Below are 22,045 nucleotides of genomic sequence, written 5' to 3' on the forward strand. Positions count from 1 at the left end.
AGAAACCTTCTCATGAAAAAGAAACAATGGAAATTGACAAACCTGATAAGTACGACCACCCACCATTGTCTTCACTCACTTTTTACATGCTCATTCTGCTCCAAACATTTTGTTCAGTTCACATTTATTGCACAGGGGCTGGAAAATTACATTTGGTCCCAGCACAGTCAAGTCACAGTATCTGGGAAAGAAAGTAGATTCCCAAACTGAGTGTACCTTATCTATCTTTATGATATACTGAAATAAAATCTGTCTTATAACAGTGAAATAGTCAGTACACTCCCATGATCCACCCCATATTCAAAGTTAATGTGATTAGTTAATTCTATATGAGTAGAGCTTTGGCTTTATGTTGTATATCTGGATGATTACAGTGATACTTCACACATAATCTATGTTTTGAGTTGCGAATACTCACCCCCATATGCTTGAAAGGTTGTAAAAATATAGCATAATTTAATACACTGTTTCTGTTTGATGCTATGAATGAGCTTGCATGTGCATACAACATTAATGAGAAAATGCAACATTTCTTTACTACATTGGACATATTTAAAGGAACAGTTTCACCTTCAGGAAACATATGTTTTCTGAAAGTTATATAAGAGGATCGATACCGCTTTCATGTCTCTGTCAAAATATGCTTAGCTTAGCATAAAAACTGCTCCCAGCTGCACTCGCTCTTCCTGAAGGTAGCTACCAAATACCAGCACCTCTGAAACCACAACTTGCATATATATGTCTAGCACATAACCCCCCGTAAAACTGCACTTTCATTCTTGTGCGGCTTTAAACCAAGTGGACGTAAAGGGGTAAATATTGAGCTGGTAGGTGGATTTTGTTTGAAGAGTGCCAGACTTCCTGTCCTTATGCTAAGCTAAGCTTAGTGCTTCTGGTTGTGATATCGATTTTCATGTACTAACTCTTGGCAAAGGTAACTCTTTCTGTAATGAGCTCCTCTAAACTCTTTCAACTTCGATAATATCACAAACTAAATTACAGGTGTTCACCTGTTTGTGTCCTTTAATTTGTGAATGGGGCTGTGAATGGCAGGTGCTGTCTGCCATAAGGGAACGGACCGATTGGGCTCTGGTGTCTCAACACTGTGGGTTTCTGTGTGCTTTTATGGCAGTGAAGATACAAGCTATTTGTTTTGATGTCAAAATTGATTTGTCATGTTTGAAGTAATCACATTCCAAGTAATCAAATCCAGGTCCTTTGATTTGACTTGACATCTCTATACCAGAGGAAATGACTTATCCGAAATGGCTAATTTTGCCAATTTCTTCAAATCAGTTTTTGCAGCCAATCGCATTTGAGGTTTCAGTGACCAGAAACCATCTAAGTCTGTGCTAGGAAATGATGAGTGTGTGTGCGTGTGTGTAGGTGGAACCAGCTGGATCTGGTCATCGTGCTGCTGTCCATCATGGGCATCACTCTGGAGAAGATTGAGGAGGCTTCTCTGCCAATCAACCCCACCATCATCCGCATCATGAGAGTGCTGAGGATCGCACGAGGTATGAAACCCCTGCCCCACATCCTGCCCGCCCATGCATCCATCCCAACCCCTCCCCGAAACGCTGTCTCACAGACACACACTCTGGTCTCTTTCACGGTGCTGTACTTTTAAGATGCCTTGTAAAACAGCCACGTCCCTGGGACTCCCCTCTGTCATTTTTGCATGGCAGGTCTCCCAGCAGGGTCCGGGCTGGGTGTGAGTCGAGCAGATGGCACAGAGAAACACAGTGAGCTGACAAAAACAGCACTGAGAAGGAGCAGAGAGAGAGAGAAATATAGAGACAAAGACTGAGGAAGGAAAGAGGTGAGGAAAGATAGCTGAGGGTGGGCTAGAGCCAACACACATTATGACAGTAAGTGAATTAAACTGTGAGAGACAGAGGCTTGTATGGAGGGAATAAATGAGAGGAAAGGAGGATGAGAGGAGAAATAAAAGGAAGAGGCAGGGATGATGAATACCTTATGACCTGAAAATAGATTAGAAGAAGATGGTAAGAAGTTAGAAAGAGGAGCAATTGATGTGATGAGTGAGAAAAGTTGAGATGACGTGAATGAGGATATTGAGAGATAAATGAATGGAGGGAAGCTTTGCTGGTGGATGAGACGCAGAGAGCATACGGTATATCTGGAGAGAGAATAAATGGTGGGAAAGGGCGGAACAGAAAGGTCGAGTTAAAAAGTAGGGATGGATTTGGCACGAGGGAAGACGAGGAAGAGGAAAAGCTAAACTGCCCGTTGTGTTTCAGGCTGATTGCTTGTCCAGGTAATTAAAGATAAGAGAAGACTGGAGGAAACAGGAGGAAGAGGTGAGGAGAGGAGAAGATAAGACGGGCACGAGGGAAGCTCATCTGTTTTCTCTGCTTACTGAATGTGCAATAAAAGAAGTAGCATGAAAGTCATTATTGATTACTGTCACACAGAGGGCCAGGCACGTGTGTTGTGTGTGTGATTGGCACTGTGAATTGGGTGGGTACAGTAAGTGGCTCCACTTCCCATCTGGCATCACCATACATCTCATATTCAGACTGTGTAGATGTGATTTGGCTGATTACATTAACACTCCGACTCCATCATAATCACATTTGATAATCCTTGCCAGTGTTCCATCTTCTTTGTTTTTGTTGTTTACACTTTGATTGTGTTTCAGCTGCCTATCGCTGGTCTGGATTGTTATTAGTACAATATGTATATCATTACGTGCTATTTATTAGCACATCTAGAAACAATGACTAGCTTCTCGTCTTTAGAGAAACATTAAGTTCCATCATGGCATCACTTGTCTCACCAGTCTCTAATAAACATTTTTTAAAAGCTCTGCTTTGGCACTATTGCTCCTAGAGAACAGAATATTGAGAAAAAAAAAAAAAAAAAAGATTTTAAAACAACTAAACTTAGTTAATCATGTAATTAAAACTAGTGCATCTCGTTCATTTTCTTCCCACAGAGACGTGGCGATGCGATCTATAATTTGATTGAACACATACATGTTAGGGGCTTCCTTTCATGCTGTATGTCTACAGTCTGAGTTACAGATGGAATATTAGTATTTTGTATTTATAAATCTAGAATAACTATGACATATTTTAGGCAAACAATAATGATGGAAAATATTTAACATCACATAAAACATTGGATTTAGTTGTTTTCTAGTGGAATGTGCAATGCAATATGTATCATGTCCTGTGCAAAACATGTTCCCAAACCAGACAGTTTCCATGGGACTGTTTCAGTATGAAGACATACGGGATCATGTAAGGACCAAAAGCTTCATCAGTAATATTTTCATCTGCTGTATATTGTAAGCATCCAGAATTTTCTCACTAATAGTGCACTTGCTTAAGGGAATAGGCCGACATATTGGGAAATGTGCTTATTTGCTTTGAGCCAAGAGTTAGATGAGAAGACACATGCAATAAGGTTTAAACCGACAGCCAGTAAGCTTAGCACACAATCTGGAAGCAGGGAGAAGCAACTGACCTTTCTCTACCCAAAGGTTAAAAAATCCATTTACCATTACCTGTAAATGTTTCAAAATTAACTTGTCTTTCATTTGTTAAACCTACAAAAAAGAAATCACAATTATCTTTTTCTTGGCCTAGGCCAGTGACTTAGTTGTCGTTGTGAAGTTGACAACCAGTGGAGACTCCTGGGAGTTGCCACTGCAGGCTAAGAAAGACATCTCTACCATTCCATTCATTATTATGCATTACTTATCAGTCTTGGTGTACCTGCATTGGTACGCCATTGCCATACCAGTGACCTCATCAAGCTGCAACCCCAATCAGGAGGATATGACCTCAATCAGTCTATCTGAAAGCTTAATGTTGCTTGGTAAAAGGGAATCTGTGACTGCAGAGCAGAATTAGTCTGGAAAAAGTTGCGTCCTCTCAGTTTCACAGAAGGCATGATGGCACAGGTCCCTGTCCCTGTTATGTAAGACTGAACAATCTTAATATTGGTGAGACGCTTTTTCATTTTCTCTCTGTGTATGTGTGTGTGTCCACAGTATTGAAGCTCTTGAAGATGGCAGTGGGGATGAGAGCTTTGCTGGACACCGTTATGCAAGCCCTGCCTCAGGTACACAGTCAGCTCTGTTAAATAACATCAACCACTGAAGCCACTGAAGTCTCTTTTCCTTCCTCATTTGTATTTTTCTCTGTGGATCTTTCACTTCCTAACACGTCCCATCGAAGCTGTCCCTAAAATTACATCCCAGAGGCATTTCTTTTTTGGTACATATTCTTCTGTTTCAGGGCGCTGTTGTTTCCCATGAGCTTTTTGCCAACTCTAGAGACCCTTATTTGCATAACCAGCCCCCTGAAGAGATTGGGAAGAAAATATAGCTTGCGGTTTTGCTTTGAATGATGGTGGGTGGATTTGAGGGTGGTGGAGTTGGTAAATTAGAGCAACTTCTGCAGTGTTTGGATTGAGAGAGAATAATGTGAACACAGTCCTTTGATAATACCTCTGCCTGTCATTCAGAGAGAGATTGAGTATTGTTCCAGGTTTCTCCTAGAGCTTATCAGAAGTGCTCATAATTCATAAATCTGATAATAGGGGGTGAAAGCAGGTGTCATATGCTGATTAGCAGAACTCTTAGCAGACTCTTAAGATTTTCATTACCTAAACCGACCCACCTGGGCCGGCTGTGCCTCAGGAGGGAGAGCTGGTCGTCCACTAATCAGAGGGTCAGTGATATGATCCGCGGCCCCTCCAGCTCGTATGTGGAAGTGTCCTTGGGCAAGTTACTGAACTCCAAGTTGGTGGGCGAGTGTGTATGTGTGTGAATGGGTGAGCGTAGAATCATTGTGGGGCACTTTGGGTGGAAAGAGCCGTATCACTCCTGGTGAGCAGGTTGGCAACTTGCATGGCCGCCTCTGCCATCAGTGTTTGAGTGTGTGTGTATGGGTGAATTTTGACTTTGAGTAGTCGTTAGATGAGGAAAGTGCTATATAAATGCAGTCCATTTACCATCTACCTCTATGTTTGTATTATCTTTTTCACTCTCTACTGCACTATTAGCCAATTTTACTGCTTTTATTCCTTTGTGTCAGTCCATCTGACACTGCATTCATGCACGGCACATATGCGGCTTACGTCGGCAATGGAGGCAGATTTAGCAACTGAAATTCTTGGTAATTTTAGAAAGAGTTGATTAAAAATGAACTCCTCTTGCTTTTCTGGTTTTGGAAAGGGTAAAAATAAGAAACCCCCATCCTGACAGTCTGTCTTACTACAGCTCATGCTTACTGCTTCAACACAGAAAAATCAAAAGCTTGACAGGCTGCTGAGTTCTAGATACTAAGCTATGAGTGGACAATTACTGTTTATGGAGGGAGTTAGTCAATAGTCAGTAGCCACAGCTTATATGTTTGGCTGCTTGATCACAACCCTGCATTTATTTTCTCACTGGAAGGAGCTGTTTGTTGTCCCTTGCTATTGGTTTATTTTGCCAGGGATTTCTCTCCTCTGTCTAATCCCTCTCTTTTCCCGTTGTCTCTCTGCAGGTGGGGAATCTGGGTCTTCTCTTCATGCTCCTCTTCTTTATCTTTGCAGCACTGGGAGTGGAGCTGTTTGGTGACTTGAGTAAGGACACATGTAGCATGCGTACAGGCAACTCGACAATGCACATGCAAAGATTCACACGCATACATAACACTCAGTCCACGCACAGGCATGCAAACAGTATTTCATTCTGCCCTCTGTGGGTTCAATCAGTCTGATGTTAATTGCATTCTAAAAACCTTTGACAAAAGACCTTATTGATTTCTCTAATTGCTGTGTATTTGAAGCCAGTAGTTTTCGAGTACGAGTAATTTCATTGTAAATCCTGATGTTGTGACAATTGAAAAGCCATGAATGTCTAAATCTCTCTCTCTCTTCTTCGTGTCTCTCTCTTACTGTCTGACCATTCCTCTCCTTTTTTATCCCCTCCCTACACCTTCTTGTCTCCCCAGTTTGTGATGAGCTCCACCCATGTGAAGGTCTGGGGCGCTATGCTACATTCAGAAACTTTGGGATGGCATTTCTTCTGCTCTTCAGAGTTTCCACTGGAGACAACTGGAATGGCATAATGAAGGTGAGACTTAGGCTGCAGTTTGGATCCTGACGACACATACGCATACACATAATGAATGTTCATTTTATGTGTATGCATGTACCCTCAGCAGGAAGACCAGAGGCAGATCTAGGGGTTTGTTGGTATGTCATCTATAGGGACAGCCTACCCAGTTTTGATGGGCCCATTATTCAACCAGGGCAAAGTAACAGCTGCTAGTAAATATTAGTCTTTGCTGTACTGTTTTACTGCTAGATTTGTTCAGATTTTAGCTTGAAGACAATTCACTTAGAAAGTTGTCAGTTACTTTAAAGGAATGTAATTTCCAAACACTTTTATATGGTTGTTTGTCCTGCTCCTTTGTTCTATTTCAGGCAAGTAACCCTACAAATCACATTTATATTGGACAATTATGCAACACACTTAAGTCCAATGCCAACGTTCAGTGCCAGTAGTAGTGGTGTGCCCTTTATGTAATGAGGCAGAAAGTAAGAGTGTGGAGGTCGTGGTGATGGATGAGCAAAGTAGTGCATCTAACTTTCACACCAGAGACCTGACTCCATGTCCCATTTTTAAGGCTTTTTGTACCATGATCATGATCTTTCCCTAGCTTTAACCATAGCGTAGCTGCTGTTATCCATGCATGGATATCAGCCATGCTAGCAGCTCTGTGATGCTGTACTCGCTAAATCAGAATGTCAATGTTCTGTTTGGCTGTTAGTTGGTAAAGCTTTAGCTAACACACTCATGCCATGTTGTCATGCTTCCAGGACACATTAAGGGACTGCGCTCATGACACCAGCACCTGCTACAACACTGTGGTCTCTCCCATCTACTTCGTCTCCTTCGTTTTGACTGCTCAGTTTGTCCTGGTCAACGTTGTCATTGCTGTCCTGATGAAGCACCTCGAGGAGAGCAACAAGGAAGCCAAGGAGGAGGCAGAGCTAGAGGCAGAGTTGGAGTTGGAGAACAGGCTCCAGGCGGAAGAAATGGCAACGAGGTCACCCCAGCTCAACCCACTGGCACCGGGCATGGACAGATCGAGCTCTGGGGGTTCCCCCTGGAGGTCCACCGGAGGAGGGGACAGGGAGCAGGAAAGGGACGGTCCAATGGACTCACCCACTGCTGATATAACCAGAGACCCTGTAAACATCACAGCAGACCCCGCTTCATGCCTTGAGCCCCCTCTGGAGGTGATTAATCTTTCGTGGATTTTGTTGTTGTGAATTTTGAAGGCATTCTTTCACCATGGGTCCCTTGTCGGCCATGTTTACATATTCTCAAAAAACATAACTCTGGCTATGTGTGTGTGCTTAATAATAGAAACTATAGATTTTACTTAAAAGGACAGAGAACAATCAGAATAATAAAAACATTTCCTTTTTAGATCCCAGTAGCAGCTTGTTTTATTACAATGCCTGGGTGACTGTATAGCTGTATCACACCGTCGTCTCTGTGCATGTATTGATAAGATTCATATTATTGCACACAATTAAGAGTAGGAATTAAGATAGTTCAGTTCTCAGTGGTCCACGCAGCATACAGATGACGGATCACAGATGCTCTGAGGTCACTTCCTGCTCAGGGCCAGGCCATGCAGCCAGTCAGGTGACCCCCCATGTCTCTGGTGATTAGCTCTGACTCCAGTCCAAACCATTAGTTAATTCTCTGGGCCGTGCTGAGGGACGCTGAGCATGCTGGAATGTCTCTGAAATAATGGATTCCTTGGGAGGAATGTCCCCTCACTGTCTTAATGCACTAACTGTAGTCCATACGTAGACAAAGTGTAGTGCATATGACCATATTGGGACATATTCACTTCACATTCTGGCATCATTTCAAAATGTAAGTGGATATATTTATGTGCGATATATTTATGTGTGATGTGTTTAAAATCAGGAACATAGTTGGTTTTTTTTCAATATTGACATATTGTCTTTACACTTCATACATGTTTGAAAGTGACTGCATTGTTATGGTTTATGTCAAGTTAATAATGTATCCAGAAAATCTTCTGAATATTCAGATTTATAATAATCCAGACTGACCCACATCACGATGGTTTACAGTTTGTGTGCATTTGGGACTGTGTGTGTATGTGTGTGTGTGTGTAGCTGGTCCCAGTAGAGGACATGCCAGTCATAGATAGGTCACAGTGCCATGGGAAAGCTGGACCACGGGGCCTTGTTGTTCACTTCAACAGCTATTTCCAGACAGCGGGAAACTTTTTTGGGGGATAGGAAATAGAGGTCTCACTATCGTTATGTTTCCCCTCCAAGATGTTATCTATCTTCCTCTGCCGCTCTTCCAAGACATGTGTGGTTAAGCTGCAGTCTCTTCTCCAGCCCTTTGGGAGACCTGCTCTACTGCAGTGTTGTAGTGCCCCCTTGTGGAATTGAATGGCAACATAAGAGAGCTTGTGCTGGGTGTTGGTTAGGAGGAGGTTGTGGGTATTCAGTTGCTGTGCCGTGCAGGAAAGTCTTTATAAGTTATTTAGGAGAACACACACACACATCTGGATACAAACTAAGCCTAAGTCTGATTCAAATGTAGTTCTCCTGCTTAGATGTGTTTTGTCTTTTTTCTGTTTGTATATCTGTTTGTTTCTGCCTGATCGACTGTCTTTTTCCTTCCCTTTCTTTCTTTTTGATCCATTCTGTCTTTCCACATTTGTTCATGTGTCTCTGTCTTGACTTCTGTCTTTCCTTTTCTCTCTGTCCTTGTCTTTTTTCCAACACTTCTGCCCCTTTTCTTTCTCTCTGTCTCTCTTTCTGTTCTGTCTTTTCTCTCTGCATTATATTAGTTTGTCCAGCGGAGAGCGCAGTTTGACTCGGTCTCCCTGGTCATCCAGGGTTCAATGGAGGGAGAGTTGAGTTTGATGGACAACCTGTCTGGCTCTATCTGCCACTACTACGCCCTGCCCCCCAAGCCCAGCAAGCACAGCGCCGACAAGAAGGTCAATAATCACCAGAATGATGACTCACTTCCTCCATCTCATGTCCAGTGGGTCTTATTTCTCTCCAACGTGTAGGGCTGCACAAGTAGTCATGAGGAAATTATGCAAAGCAATAGTTGCTGCTGTAATTTTTGATTATCAAAAACAAAGACCAGAAAGGTAAAAGATACAGTCCTGTTTCCCTTCACGGTAAAATTCAATGCAGTTTCACACAAGGGCTTTCTTGAAGCAAGCAATAAAGCCTTAAAAGGATCAGCTCCCCCAAAATACAAAAAAAAAAAAAAAAAGAAAGAAAAAGAAAGAGAAAGAAAAGACAGAAGAATCCCATTCCCTGGTGTCCGGGTTATGCAGATACTTTAGCCCAGGTTTCTTTGAGATTTATGCCTCCAACTCCAGTGCAGTAAAGGTGAATGGCGTTTTGTTTGTGGTTGTTGTGCTCCCAGCATTTAATAATGACATGTTAAAAATAAACCACTAACAGCAACAATCAAACAAAGTCCCAGTCACTCAGGACAGTCCACAGACCTCACTGGGACAATATTCTACCATCATTAGATTTAGATTATTTTTACCATATATATTTTCTATCTGTCTGTTAGCATCATAGGACCACGTTGACAATAACATTTCTCACTTAAACATGTTACATCTCAGATTGTAGATTTTGTAGATCCAGACATCAAATCAAATATTAAAAACCTGAACTTGGGTACTGAGACTCCACAAGCATTAACTAGATGAATCTAAGAGGTCAAGGAACCACACAATGAAACAAGGCAAAACAAATTTCTGCCATTCAAAATGATATTTATTGAATCAGCTTCGTCTAACTTTCTTCTCAAGCAGATTTGACTTTGTCCAAGTGGCCAAGCAAAAAAAAGTTGGAGGCACTGTACGAGAGCTAAGAAAGAAAAATGTTTTTTTATTTGGATGAACTGACCCTTTAAAGAAAGAAGACTACTCCATAAGTATAGAGATGAGTTCGGTTGATTCTCGAAACAATAGATTGTGATTAAAAACAGGTGAAATTATCTCACTATTGGCAGAATTTACCACTTGCTTTAATAAAAATGAAATTTTATGACTCAACACCAGTCTGAATTACTTAAAGATGGATCGCGTTGTAGAGTACAGAATCCCTGGCCTACGTGGTGAAAGTTAGTTGTGCAGGGCTTAGCACAAACTGTCCATAAAAGCTTCATAAGTTTCATGAACAGGCATGCTAATGTGATGCTTTGTACATGCCGTGCAGCCCTACGGCCATTACCATTTTTGTACTGGCATTCCTCCACATTGAATATTTTTCCCTTTCTAACCGGCCCCGTTGCCCACCACAGTGCAGTGCGTCATATCCCGCCTCGGCCATGATCTCATCCCCCTGCTCTCGTCTCCACTCACTTATACTCATTCATGCTTGGCAGGTTTTTGGTCTGGTTCAGCAGCCTCGCTGACATAGTTTAGAGTTTGCTCTGTCTCCCCCACACAACTTTGTGTCTGCATGTATGTGTGGCATGTGTGTGTTTCTTGTTCATGTGAGTCCCCACTAAACAGTCCCAGCAAAGTGATAACCCAACAAAGGCATCTCCTGGAGCAAGGAGTCACACTCTTACGCACAAGACCGTGGAGTAATGGCTCAATCAATCAGCTATGGATCACTGAGTCACTGAATAATGCATCCCGGTGCCTCTTTGCCTCATTTGAAGGCAAATTTCAACCAAATACATTAGCATCGCAAAACCACATCTTCTAAAAGCTTCAAATGGGTTTGAGATGTCATTATTAGACGCCATAGGCCACCCCTCTGCTCCTGATATGTTAGCAGAAATGCTTTTTCCATTGAGTTTCGGCCCCTGTCCCTCCCTGCTCGGATGGCCCATTTGCCTGTCAGAAAGCATTTCCCCTGTTAAGCAGCTACGAGGCCAAAAGCACAGAAGCCAGCGATGCTCAAGGCTTTTGAACACTGCGAGACTGAAAACTCGGCAGAGCTTGAGGATTCAGAGTTCAGCAATGTGACTTAACTCAAAGCTAGCATCTTGGATTCAGTGATTTTAGCTGTGTGGGCACTTAGAGGTGCCACCATTAAGCCTCCGCCATTACAACACATATGATAGAAATGTGACCCGTCCCTGTCTGCTTGTTTCTCTCTGTGAGGAGTGTGGCTGTCTCATTTGCATCGCGTCTAACAGTTTGTCTGTTTTTCAGAATCATCAGGCTGTATGTTTAAGTATGTGCGTGCGTGCGCGCGTGTGTGTGTGTGTGTGTGTGTGTCCTTGTTCATCTATCTTTGTGAGAGCCACATTTGTGGAAAGTGAGGACATTTTCTGACAATGGTTTGAAGTCTAAATGTGAGAAAAAGAAGTTGTCATGTGGGTTTCCAGCCTCTAAATGTTGCTTTGTCTTCTGTCGTTGCGGTTTGCTCTGCTGCATACAGCGCTTTCAGTTTTATGTGTATTGTTTCAAACATGTATTTTCCTGTTAGCTACAGGTCTTTTCTGTGTCTAACATCCTTATTTCTGTGTGTTGCGCGGAGTGTGCGTTTGATTTCTCTGCTCACGAGCCGTTGTCTCTTCCTGCCTAGATCCCTCTAGCGGAGATGGAAGCTCTGTCTCTGGCCTCTGAGAAATCCTGGTCCCTAGCTCTGACAGACGACTCGGCCCCCGATGATTTTAACCCCCTCTTTCTAACCACTCTGGAATGCAATGTACTGACAGTTTCTCTCTTTCTCCATCCCTCGTCCTCCTCTTCCCCTCTGCAGTATCTTGTAGTGTTTCTTCTCCTAGGGCACTTCCAAAGCTTCTTGTCCTCCAGCTACTGTCACACACACTCAGGTGTAACAGTCTTAGATTGAGGGAAATCAACTGGATGCTAAATTAACCAAAAAATAATAATTGGCACCTGTAGTCCCAGCACATCTAAAAACATTTAAAACAACTATAATCATTTTTTTTATATATATTAATAATGGATCACATGACTTCTGGTACAGTACATGAAAGCTGGAGCTCTTTCCAATGAGTCATAGTTGTTTTTGGCTGAGGTCAGCAGCTGTTTTCAGGAAAAAAGAGACAGAGTTAGCAATTAGCTGAACAGAGTGGAGCATGGCTCTTTAAAAAAGAGCCTTACATGTCAGTTAGAAAAATTAGCTAACACAGTGTGTCTGCCATACTACCACTGGGGGGCATCAAAGTCACAGATTTGCTAATTCACTATTTTGAACAGCTGATTAGGTCACATATGATAAATTATTTAATATCACCGTGACAGAAAATATACAAACACTTTATCATACAGGTCCAATAGTTTCCTGTAATTTCTTATGTGTGACTGTAAGTTCACAGGAAGGTTCCTGGAAGCAACTGTGTAATTTGTCATTACTTATAGAGAGAGTGGAGACACTGTTCAACTGAGGCACTCCCAGTTAAAAATTTCCATTTAACCGCTAGTAAAATATTGGGAGTCAGTCTGTCAGTGTACAGCAGGTCAGCTGAACATGGAAAATTCTTCCTCAAAGCAAGCAATTTATCATACTGTATATGGAGAATAAATGATCTTATAATTAAAGAGTACTTAAAGAATATTTATTTGAGATTAAATGGAGCCTTTTCCTGCCTATAAACCAAACACAACTGACCATATTCTATAACTTTCTCTCTCTTTTCTCTATAATTAGTGCCAAGTCATATAATTCTTTCCAGGAAACTTCTGAGGAAATTACTAAGAAATTACAGACCCATAAAATAAAGTGTTCCCCAGTATATTTTTTCATGAATACATGTATACATGCTAAACACATGTCTGATTGGCTGGCACGTGTGAGTTGAAATCAAGTATCAGATCATAACTGAGAGTCAACAGTCTAACCAGTGTTCTAAATCAGTGCATGGCGACATTTAATTTTCCCCCCGTGGAAAACAAATCAAGCCAGCTGCGCTAAGTGGTCTTGGTGTATGCCCATAGGGTTCTTTGTCAGCACTGCGTCCATCATGTTCTTATACCATGGCTCATTGTCATGCATTGAGGCTTCTATGCATCCTCAGCGAAATGAAGCTATGCATTCCTCGATGATGTCATGTCCTAGAGGACTCTGGCATTGAGGGAAAGGACACCTTCCCTCTAAATTGAAAATGAATTGATTGTCATCTGGCTGTCAGGATGTAATTAGCAACCAGTTTGGCTCATTATCACATTGCTTTTCCAGAGAGGGTCACTGTAACCTTGGCCCATGCTGCACATGCAGTGAGATCGATGAACCTTCAGTCTCCGAAACAGAGAACCCGAGCATCATTTGACATGAAATCACTGATAGCTGGATTGTGCTGGGACCAATGCAAAGAAAAGGAGGGGAGTGAGGAGGTAGAGGAGCGCAAGAGGCCTTGAAAGACCCTGGTGAATTTAACCATGTGCCCCCAACTTTCTCTTCTCTTCCTCATTCCACCTTTCCAGCCTAATGTGTGTTACTCTCCAGTCCAGTCCAGTAGAGTAGTCCACCTCCTCACCTGCCAGTTTGCAGTTTTTTCTCCTTCACCTCTACTCTTAACTCTTATTTTTCCCTCTCCTCTCTTCCTATCCTCTATCTCTTTCTCTGTCCTTCTTCTTTTCCTCAGTTTTCTGTCTTTTTCCTGTGTGCTTTACATGTGGGTCCACGTCTTTTCTCATACTCCCTTTCCTATCAGTCTTCTTCTGTGTCTGTACTGTCCTCTGTCCTCTGTCGTTGTAGTGGTTTTTACTCCTACCTGCGTTGCCGTGTGTTTGCTACTGGGGTGTAAATTGTGCTGGAGCTCCAGTAGCTCTGTGATGAGTGTGAACTGGTTCTGTAATGGGTCAGGCTGCAGGACACTGCCCCAGCTGACACACAATCACGGAGCAGGCTTATGTTAAGATACATGACTGCGTAGGTGAAGGCAGGCACAGGGCGCACTGTGTCGTACGCTTAAAGAAAAAAAAAAGGAAAGTGCTTGTAAATTTCAGCCTAGCACGGTCTTGTTTCTGTGATCTGTGGCAGCTCTGTGCCAGTCAACTCCAACATGCAAAGATCCTGTCTGTTTTCTGTGTTTGCTGGCGACCACTGCCTCTTTGTTCACATTGTGTCTTAGAAAGACGTCAGCTGTGAATGTGTCAGAGTGTGAAAGTGCTTGAGTAAAAGCCCCGACCCTTCCAGCCCCAGACGGACCCTGACTCTCCTCTCTCCCGCCAGCCAGAGCAGCTCGATCCTGGGGAGCCACTGGAAGACAACCTGCTGAGCGTCAGGAAGCCTGCGGTGGGACGCACACACTCCCTGCCCAACGACAGCTACATGTTCCTCCCCCTGCAGCCCCTCAGCCACACGGCTCCAGCACAGACGCAGGGGCCCCAGCACATACTGGGCACCCACAGGGCCCAATCAGGTGTGATACAGCATTTCATTTCAAATAAATGTCACGGATCCAGGATTTGTTACTCCTCATTATGATCGGTCAGAACCTGGAGGCCTTCATTTTTAACATAATGCGGGTTGGCTGGAGGAAGATGCGGGTCATTTTCTCTGAGGATCATCACACCAGCTGTTGTTATTTCCCCGTCATATTCAGAGCTGTTCTTGTTTGCGTGCAGGCTCCAGTGGCTCAGTGCGCTCACAACCGGAGGAGTTTTCCCAGCAGCTGACGGTTCCCACAGACCTCTTCAGACCCATCAGCCCCCACAGCCACTCAGACTCGGAGAGTATACCACGACTACCCCCTCCCAGACGCACACACACACTCAGCCGCACACTGCGCAGACAGGTGACTAAATCACACTGTTTCTGATGATGGTCTTCTCCTGTCTGTCTGTATCTGTTCTGTGTGGGATGCCTGCTGTGCTTCATGTCTGTGGTTCTCAACCATGTGCTATTTAGGCCCTTTGATCTGGACGTTTTTATTCATACCAAACTCCACAGAGGCTGATTTTACTTATTAAAACACTTTCAAGTGGAGATAAGAAGCTGATCTTTAAAAGAGCTGCTGGAGTGTTTGGTGAAAATCAAAATCTGTAGACCTCTGGGTTATAATTACAGCTGCGTCTTAGATTTTTGAAGAGAAAATTCGTAATATTTCATATTATGGGAAAGATGTAGCATTTTTGAGGAAAAAAGTTTAAATACTAAAGAATAAGACAATAATAATAATAATTCCATCCAAAGATGGAACCCTAAGACGTGTGTGATAAAATGAAAGGTGAGGATCTGAGGTCAACTCTTCTGCTCAAAATCCAGTCCCACTCAGTCCCAGGCAGTACAATCATTCCTGCACACATCAAAGTCCTTGATTGTCTCATCGGTTAATGCCGATTGTTTTCAGGACATACTTCCAAAGACACACAGTGATTAGTGAGCTTTATGAGAATCAGTTATTGTCATATCATATGACATTATGGTTAGAAAAGCAAACCTTCTGTCTACCTCTTATGGCTCATGAAGTGATAACTTTATTCTTATAATAAAGTGACTTATTTCTCATGCAGCTTAGACTTTATTCTCATACCGTATTACTTGTTTCTCATGAAGTTAAATTTTCCAAAAAAAAAAAACACATTGCAGGTTTGTTCTTTTTTTCCACCTAGACTGTGGCCCTAAGAGCCTGTCGCACAGGAAAATTGGTTTAGAGCGTTCCATTTTCATTATTGCATGTTCTAAACAATTTCACTTTTCTTCCTCCTTCTTTCTCCCCTTCTTCCTGGTATTCCTGTCCTGTCACCATACTGTATCTGTTACTCTCTGGTCTCAGCTCAGCTGGGCCCAAAAGCCGCCCGACCCTGAGCTACTGCTCAAACACAGATACTCCTGTTTCTGAAACGCTGACCAACAGCAGACTTTAGCCACCACTGGGCCTTTCAGAAACACTGGACTCCATGCTCATCTTCCTCGCAGACAGACTAACACACACGCACACACAGGCTTCCCTCCTTTCCCTCTGTCCTTAGATTTTGGTCTACAGCTAATCATCAACCTGGAGCCTGGAGGAAACCTTAATTCTTCTATATTCTATCCGAGCGGCAGGAGCTAGGTGTAACATTGCATCTGTGGATTATCCGGTAGCTGAGTCATAGAAGACAAAGCCAGACAAAGATGTTATTTGGCTGAGAAATTTACCCAAAATGCAGTGCACTTACTACACTTCAAACTATACAACTCAGGGTATTGCTGCAGAACAGCAAGTGCTGTCCATATGCATTTGGCCATTTTGTACAAACAATACCACACAGTGATAGAGCACTTGTGAATTTTCTATTGACTAGCTTCAAGCTTGAGACATACATAGTTGTTAACAGAGCATAGTAGAAACTGCACTTAACCCAGTTTTGCTTCAAAAAGTCTGACAGGGTGTTCATTTGTAATATTGTTAGTGACTTGGTGTTGTATTGCCTTGGCTGGTGACTGCCCTGGTCTGGTTGTGATATGTTTGACCACTAGGTGTCTCTGTGGTCACATCGTTCGGGCTCATGCCATTATTCATAACATTTCTCTTTCAAAGCACTGTGCCCTGAAACTCATGCATGCCTTGTTTCCTCGTCTCTATACATTCAACATAATTTAATTGATCTGATTCGACACAATTGTATTCAAATACTATTCATTTCCTGTCTCCGGTGTGTGGTCCGTGAGGAACAAGTCATGAGCTCATGAGGACATTTATGAGTTTTAGCATCCATTGTGCTACTAACCCTTCCTCTCCTACAGTTGCTACATTTTATTTACCCTCTGACTATTGGCCTCACAACCTGTAGATGGTTTTGTTCGGAAGTAAGGATGTTGGCATGGAAACGCTGATCAAAATTTGGTTTTAAATTTAACTGAGAACTGTGCGCCTGACGGTTCACGGGGTTTTGTGTGAATGGTCAAAGGTTAAAGGGTCAGGCGGTCTGGCTCAGAGTTCACTGTGTCAGCCAGCACACACTCAGCTGAGTCCTTCTGTCCAACTAAAAACAGCAGCGCACACGTTCCTGGGTCAAATGAGGAAAACGGTAAAGAGGAGCTCTGTAATTTAGAGCAACAAGGTGAAGTCATTTTTGGTCACATTTATAATCCTTATGTACGAAAAAATGGGAGGAAAATTGTCCAGAACAATCCTTCAGGAGCTTTTGAGTCCAAGTAATTAATTTTAGTCATTGAGTCCCTTTAAACAACCCCTCCAGGCATGTTTTCAGACATAAAAATACTCAATAATGGTTTGGAAAAGAAGTTCAATTAAATAGTTGTTTTGGGGATATTTGTTTTTTATTAAAAAAAAAAAAAATATATATATATATATATATATATATATATATATATATATATATATATATATATATATATAATGTATTGAAATCACTTCCACCTCAGAATCTACAAATATGCAAATATTAAGTGCTGCATACAAGATGTCTCCAATTCGCTGAGAGGTGCGTTCTCAGTGTTTTTTTCTGGTGGCTTTAAGTTTCCACATCACATTGGTGTAAGTTGCATATTGGAACAGAATTGGCTCCCTAGCAGGTTGTGATGTCACAAAGTCCTGCTGGTACACGTGTTAAACTTTAAAAACTGTCCACCTTCAGCAGATGAACATGCAAACAACCTTCTAGCGTCAACCTCTGTACATGCATCATTCTGCACAGCGAAGCTCAAACAACAAGTCATGTGACAACAATAATACATTTCTGAGTGGAGGGGGCTTTAACAACTATTCTATCGTATGTGAATAAGAAGTGATGGCTCTGCCTGGACAGCCACAGGAAATTAATAAAACAAAACCAAAGAACACATCCAATAATGTCAAAAGTTGTTTACTCAACTTACTCTTGACAAATCTTAATATGGAAAGCAGCCGTTGAGTAATGCAGTGGTGTAACCTCTGGGCTTCCATGTTATAATTCATGGAAGAATGTTGCAATTCCAGTTTAACCCCACGCTGCCTACAGTGACAAGCACAGAGAGGACTCTGGGAATATGCTGGCCAGACTGTGAACTTTGACCCAGACTGCCACCTCTCATCCTCATCATCTCACACTAACTAGTCTCTCCCTCTCATCCTCCCTGGTACCCCATACCCCCGCTCTCCTCCATCTCATGGCATATTTACCTGCGTCTCTTCACCCCTCTCTCCTAAATATTTCATCCCCCCCCCCCCTCCTTTCCCCTCCATGCCCCGTCTTCCAGGTTGCAGTGTCTACTGACTCCCAGGAGGCCCTGTGTTCAGATGGAGGGGAGAGCAATGAAGGACTTGTGAATGTGGCCTCTCTGAGCCTCCCTCCATCCCCCTCCACCTCCACCTCCTCACCCTCCACCTCTCCCTCACCGTGCTCCCATTATCATCAGCAGCCTGCTCTCTGCCTGGTCCCCGCCACACCAGGTGCCTCCCCTAAACCCTCGCACCCCAGCAGCGTGCACACCCAGCTTCATGACCAGCACTTCTCCACCTCCTCCTCCCCTTCATCCTCCTCCTCGTCCTCCTCCTCCTCACCTCCTCCATCCTTACCAGCCAGGCTGCAGCAACATGAGGAAGCTTCGGTGGATCAGGAAGTGTCCCTCATTACCCACGCAGTGTTGGCTGGCAGTGACGACATCATGACAGAGGACAGTGGCGATGGCGGTAATGAGGGTTACAGCAGCTACGCAGGCTGCCAGGAAAGCCGTAGTCCATGTTTGAGGCAGCTGAAGAGGTTCCACAGCGCTGACGTGCAGGGCCGCAGCGCCCTCCTGCCGCGCCCCCGCCCTTACTCCTGGTTGGATGACCCACGACGCCACTCTGTAGAGTTATGCTCCTCGGTGGAGTCCAGCCCCCAGCGCAGCACCACATCCACCTCCTCTGGCTTCGTGTCACGAGCCGACAGCCTGCAGATCCACAGCCAGACCTCCACTCAGACCTCGCTGCCCTCACCCAGACGCAAGAAGAAGATGAGCCCGCCCTGCATCTCTGTGGACCCCCCTGATGAAGTGGAGCCTCAGTCTGGCCTCTACACGGGCCTGGGTGGACTCGGGAGTATGGGGCTTGGGGGAATGGGGATGCCCCCTCCTCTGCCCAGCCGGGACACCTGCCTGAGGAGGAGAGCGCCCTCCAGTGACTCCAAGGACTCCTTTGACCTGGGAGTTGGAGAGGGTTCAGGACAGGACGGAGGCTCACCAAACCCCAACACCAACCCCAAGCTACTGACTCTTCCCAGTTTCTCCTTTGAGAAGACAAGCTCTGAGCACTGAACACTGATACTCCAACACACACACACACACACACACACACACACACACACACACACAGCCGGATGAACCCTCCACACACACAAACACACGATGCACTTTGTGTATCTGTGATGGTGATAGTTCTAGTAATAATGCTGTAGAGAGTAATAATGGTAAAACTACAACAAACAGTAAAAACATCCTTGGTTTCATAAGGAGTGCAGTACTGTAGTAGTGTGACCATCCCTTGTCTTTGTATTGTTACTGCCAAAACAAACCAGAGAAGAAGAGAACACATGGAACGTCAACACAAACATGACTGGTTCTCCTCTGCTATGCCTGCATGCCACTGGCTGCAGCTTGACCCCATAACTTCTGGAGTGACATCAGCACCTGGGATCTGGCGCCCTCTGTGGTTGCTGTCTGAACTGCCTGGTGTCACACAGGGTGGGCTTTGCCCAGTCAGTGGAGGTACAAAGCAATATGAACGTTTTAGAGACACTATTTTCTTAAATTATTGGGCCATAGTGTTTGTACAGGATGTCGTTTTTTTAATTTCATTGTTATTTTCATGTCTTTTTGTGATCTTTTCTTTTTTTTGTCAAAATGGTTTGTCTTTGTCTCTTTTTTTCACTGTAGGATATTTCTAGCTTTCTTGGTTTACTGAGGAAAGTGAACGTTTTTCAAAGTGCTGAAAACCATGTATTTGTAGGAATAATATATAAATATATATATAAAAAAAACAAGTCATTAAACTGAGCTTGGATTTTTAAGCACACACATTAGACCGTGGTGGTTTGATTGTTGGAGGAAACAGGAGGCTGCACTTGAAGTCTGTATGAGGGATGTGAAGGCAGACTGTAATTGTTTTAAGTTTGACATCTTTTTTGAATGTGATAATCGAAAGTTTCAGTTCAGGTGAGTGTGTTTGCAGAGTTATGTCCCTGTGGGTAACAGAGATTGATGTTCATTCCTCACATTCAATCTCTGAGTGAAGAACAGACTGTCACTGCAGACACTGCAGACTATCAGGTCACACAAACACACACGCATAATAAATCTGACCTCATGTGACACAGCCGATCTTTCCACTGACATTGAAGGTAAGTAAAATGTTGCTTTTCACTCTACAAATTTAGAATGATTTATTATGAATACAATGATGCAGCACAGCTACATAAGCAGCATAGTTTAACTGAGGTCAAAGCTGTCTTTATATGTCTGCATTAATGGGTTACAGCATAGCTATTACAGCCGTGTGTGAGTTTTGAAGCTACACCAGAGTTGGGCCTACGGAGACCCTGCAAAGAAACACAAACTGTGATTGGTTAGCCTGGGCTACTGGTGCTTTGTCCTCAGAGTGATGTCAGAGTGTCAGACTCCACAGGGTTGATAGTGAAAAGTTGAAGAACACCTCAGTTATCTTCTCAGAGCCACCGCTTCTGCTCTCCACCGCAGATACTGTTCAGTATGAGACACGGTGAAATAGAAGTTACCTCCACCTAACTCCACTTATAAGTATGTTCATAGCCTATCGTCACTCTGCATCACAAACTCAAGTGAAACAGTTAAAAAGGGGAAATATAATTAAAGGTGAACTCCACCGATTTTACACATCAAAGACTCTTTACAGGTATTGAAGAGCACCATGAGAAATAAACTGTACAAAGCTTTCCATGGCTCCAGAGGGAGCTGTGCAAGATCTGATGGTGTCCTCATGTGATGTCCCTTGAGTCCTCGTCGGTTGGGGTCGAAGACTACAAGTTAGAAAAGGAAAAGTACTCTGACCAGGCCTCTGTCGCCTCCTCCGATCAGCTCTGCTTGAGGCTCCATGCTACATTCGCTGCTCCTAGCTTAACACACCGGAATCTCCAATCCAGCTGTTGATGGTCGAGTTGCATTGTGGGTAATGCAGGAAGGAAGAAGTGCATGGAATTGATTCTGATACTGGATCAGGTATGATACATCTGTCTCGTGTTGTGGGGTTGCAGGATCAGACAGTGAAGTCCAACGCTGAACTATTAATCAGAAGCTATGTGTTAGTATCTTCAATAGGACCCTGTGAAGCCCTTGCATCAAACAAAAGCCTGGCTTAACTGAGAAATGCCATCCTTGAACAGTGATAGAGGGTTCACAGCACTGTCACTACCTTCACTTCCTGTGGAAACACTGCAGAAAACAGTCCCCAGTCTTCAATCTCTAACTCCACATTTCTAGACTTTGTCTAACAGTCGTTTGACTTTCTAAAAATAAAACTGAAGAAGTTCACAAAAAACAAGCAGCCACAGCTTACAGCAAAATCCATCTCTGCTGCCATCATGTCAGGCTGACAAAGAGACCGCCTTCCCCAAATCTGTTGTATTCCCTCAGGTTCAGTTAGTGGAGATTAATGAACGCTGCACACGGGACACATTGTAAAATATCTGCACCATTTGTTCAGTTGTCCTCAGTGACTTGGTAGCAGCGACAAGTGGAAGAGCTTTAGCTGTACAGTATATCTGATCTGTGCTCCTCATTTGGCACAGGAATAGCAAAGGTTCTTTATAACATTTTATGTTTTCATTTCAACGATCTCATTCACAGATGCATAATTGCATGTTGGCACGGCAGTTAGAATGATGTAACACCCGTTGCACTCTGGGCCTCAGCTCCGTACATTACAGCACCGCTGTTGTGACACAGTAGCGGGAGATGAATGTGCTTGCAGCTTAAAATATCCCATCTGCTTTTAGCAGAGACAAACAACAGCATGCGTTTAAAGAAACATGGCAACACAAACCTGAGGAGGACAAAATGTATCTAACAACGCTCATTTCTGCTGTTCCTGATCAGCTTTAGCTGTCACAAT

At 43.4% G+C, this 22,045-nt stretch overlaps 1 protein-coding gene across 1 annotated transcript in view; it reads left to right on the forward strand.

The window, feature by feature from the left end:
- Positions 1 to 19,975, forward strand: part of cacna1g (calcium channel, voltage-dependent, T type, alpha 1G subunit) — a 236,029-nt gene extending 216,054 nt beyond the window's left edge. Inside the window, exons 31-40 of the mRNA XM_070989948.1 lie at positions 1,387 to 1,517; positions 4,025 to 4,095; positions 5,526 to 5,604; positions 5,976 to 6,097; positions 6,847 to 7,269; positions 8,880 to 9,032; positions 11,611 to 11,733; positions 14,227 to 14,416; positions 14,622 to 14,791; positions 18,181 to 19,975. Coding sequence (XP_070846049.1) covers positions 1,387 to 1,517; positions 4,025 to 4,095; positions 5,526 to 5,604; positions 5,976 to 6,097; positions 6,847 to 7,269; positions 8,880 to 9,032; positions 11,611 to 11,733; positions 14,227 to 14,416; positions 14,622 to 14,791; positions 18,181 to 19,218 — 2,500 coding nt within the window. The 3' untranslated portion in view covers positions 19,219 to 19,975. The remainder of the gene's footprint in view (positions 1 to 1,386; positions 1,518 to 4,024; positions 4,096 to 5,525; positions 5,605 to 5,975; positions 6,098 to 6,846; positions 7,270 to 8,879; positions 9,033 to 11,610; positions 11,734 to 14,226; positions 14,417 to 14,621; positions 14,792 to 18,180) is intronic.
- Positions 19,976 to 22,045: the final 2,070 nt, after the last annotated feature.

Source organism: Chaetodon trifascialis, chromosome 21 (assembly GCF_039877785.1).
Source record: "Chaetodon trifascialis isolate fChaTrf1 chromosome 21, fChaTrf1.hap1, whole genome shotgun sequence".
Taxonomy (NCBI): domain Eukaryota; kingdom Metazoa; phylum Chordata; class Actinopteri; order Chaetodontiformes; family Chaetodontidae; genus Chaetodon; species Chaetodon trifascialis.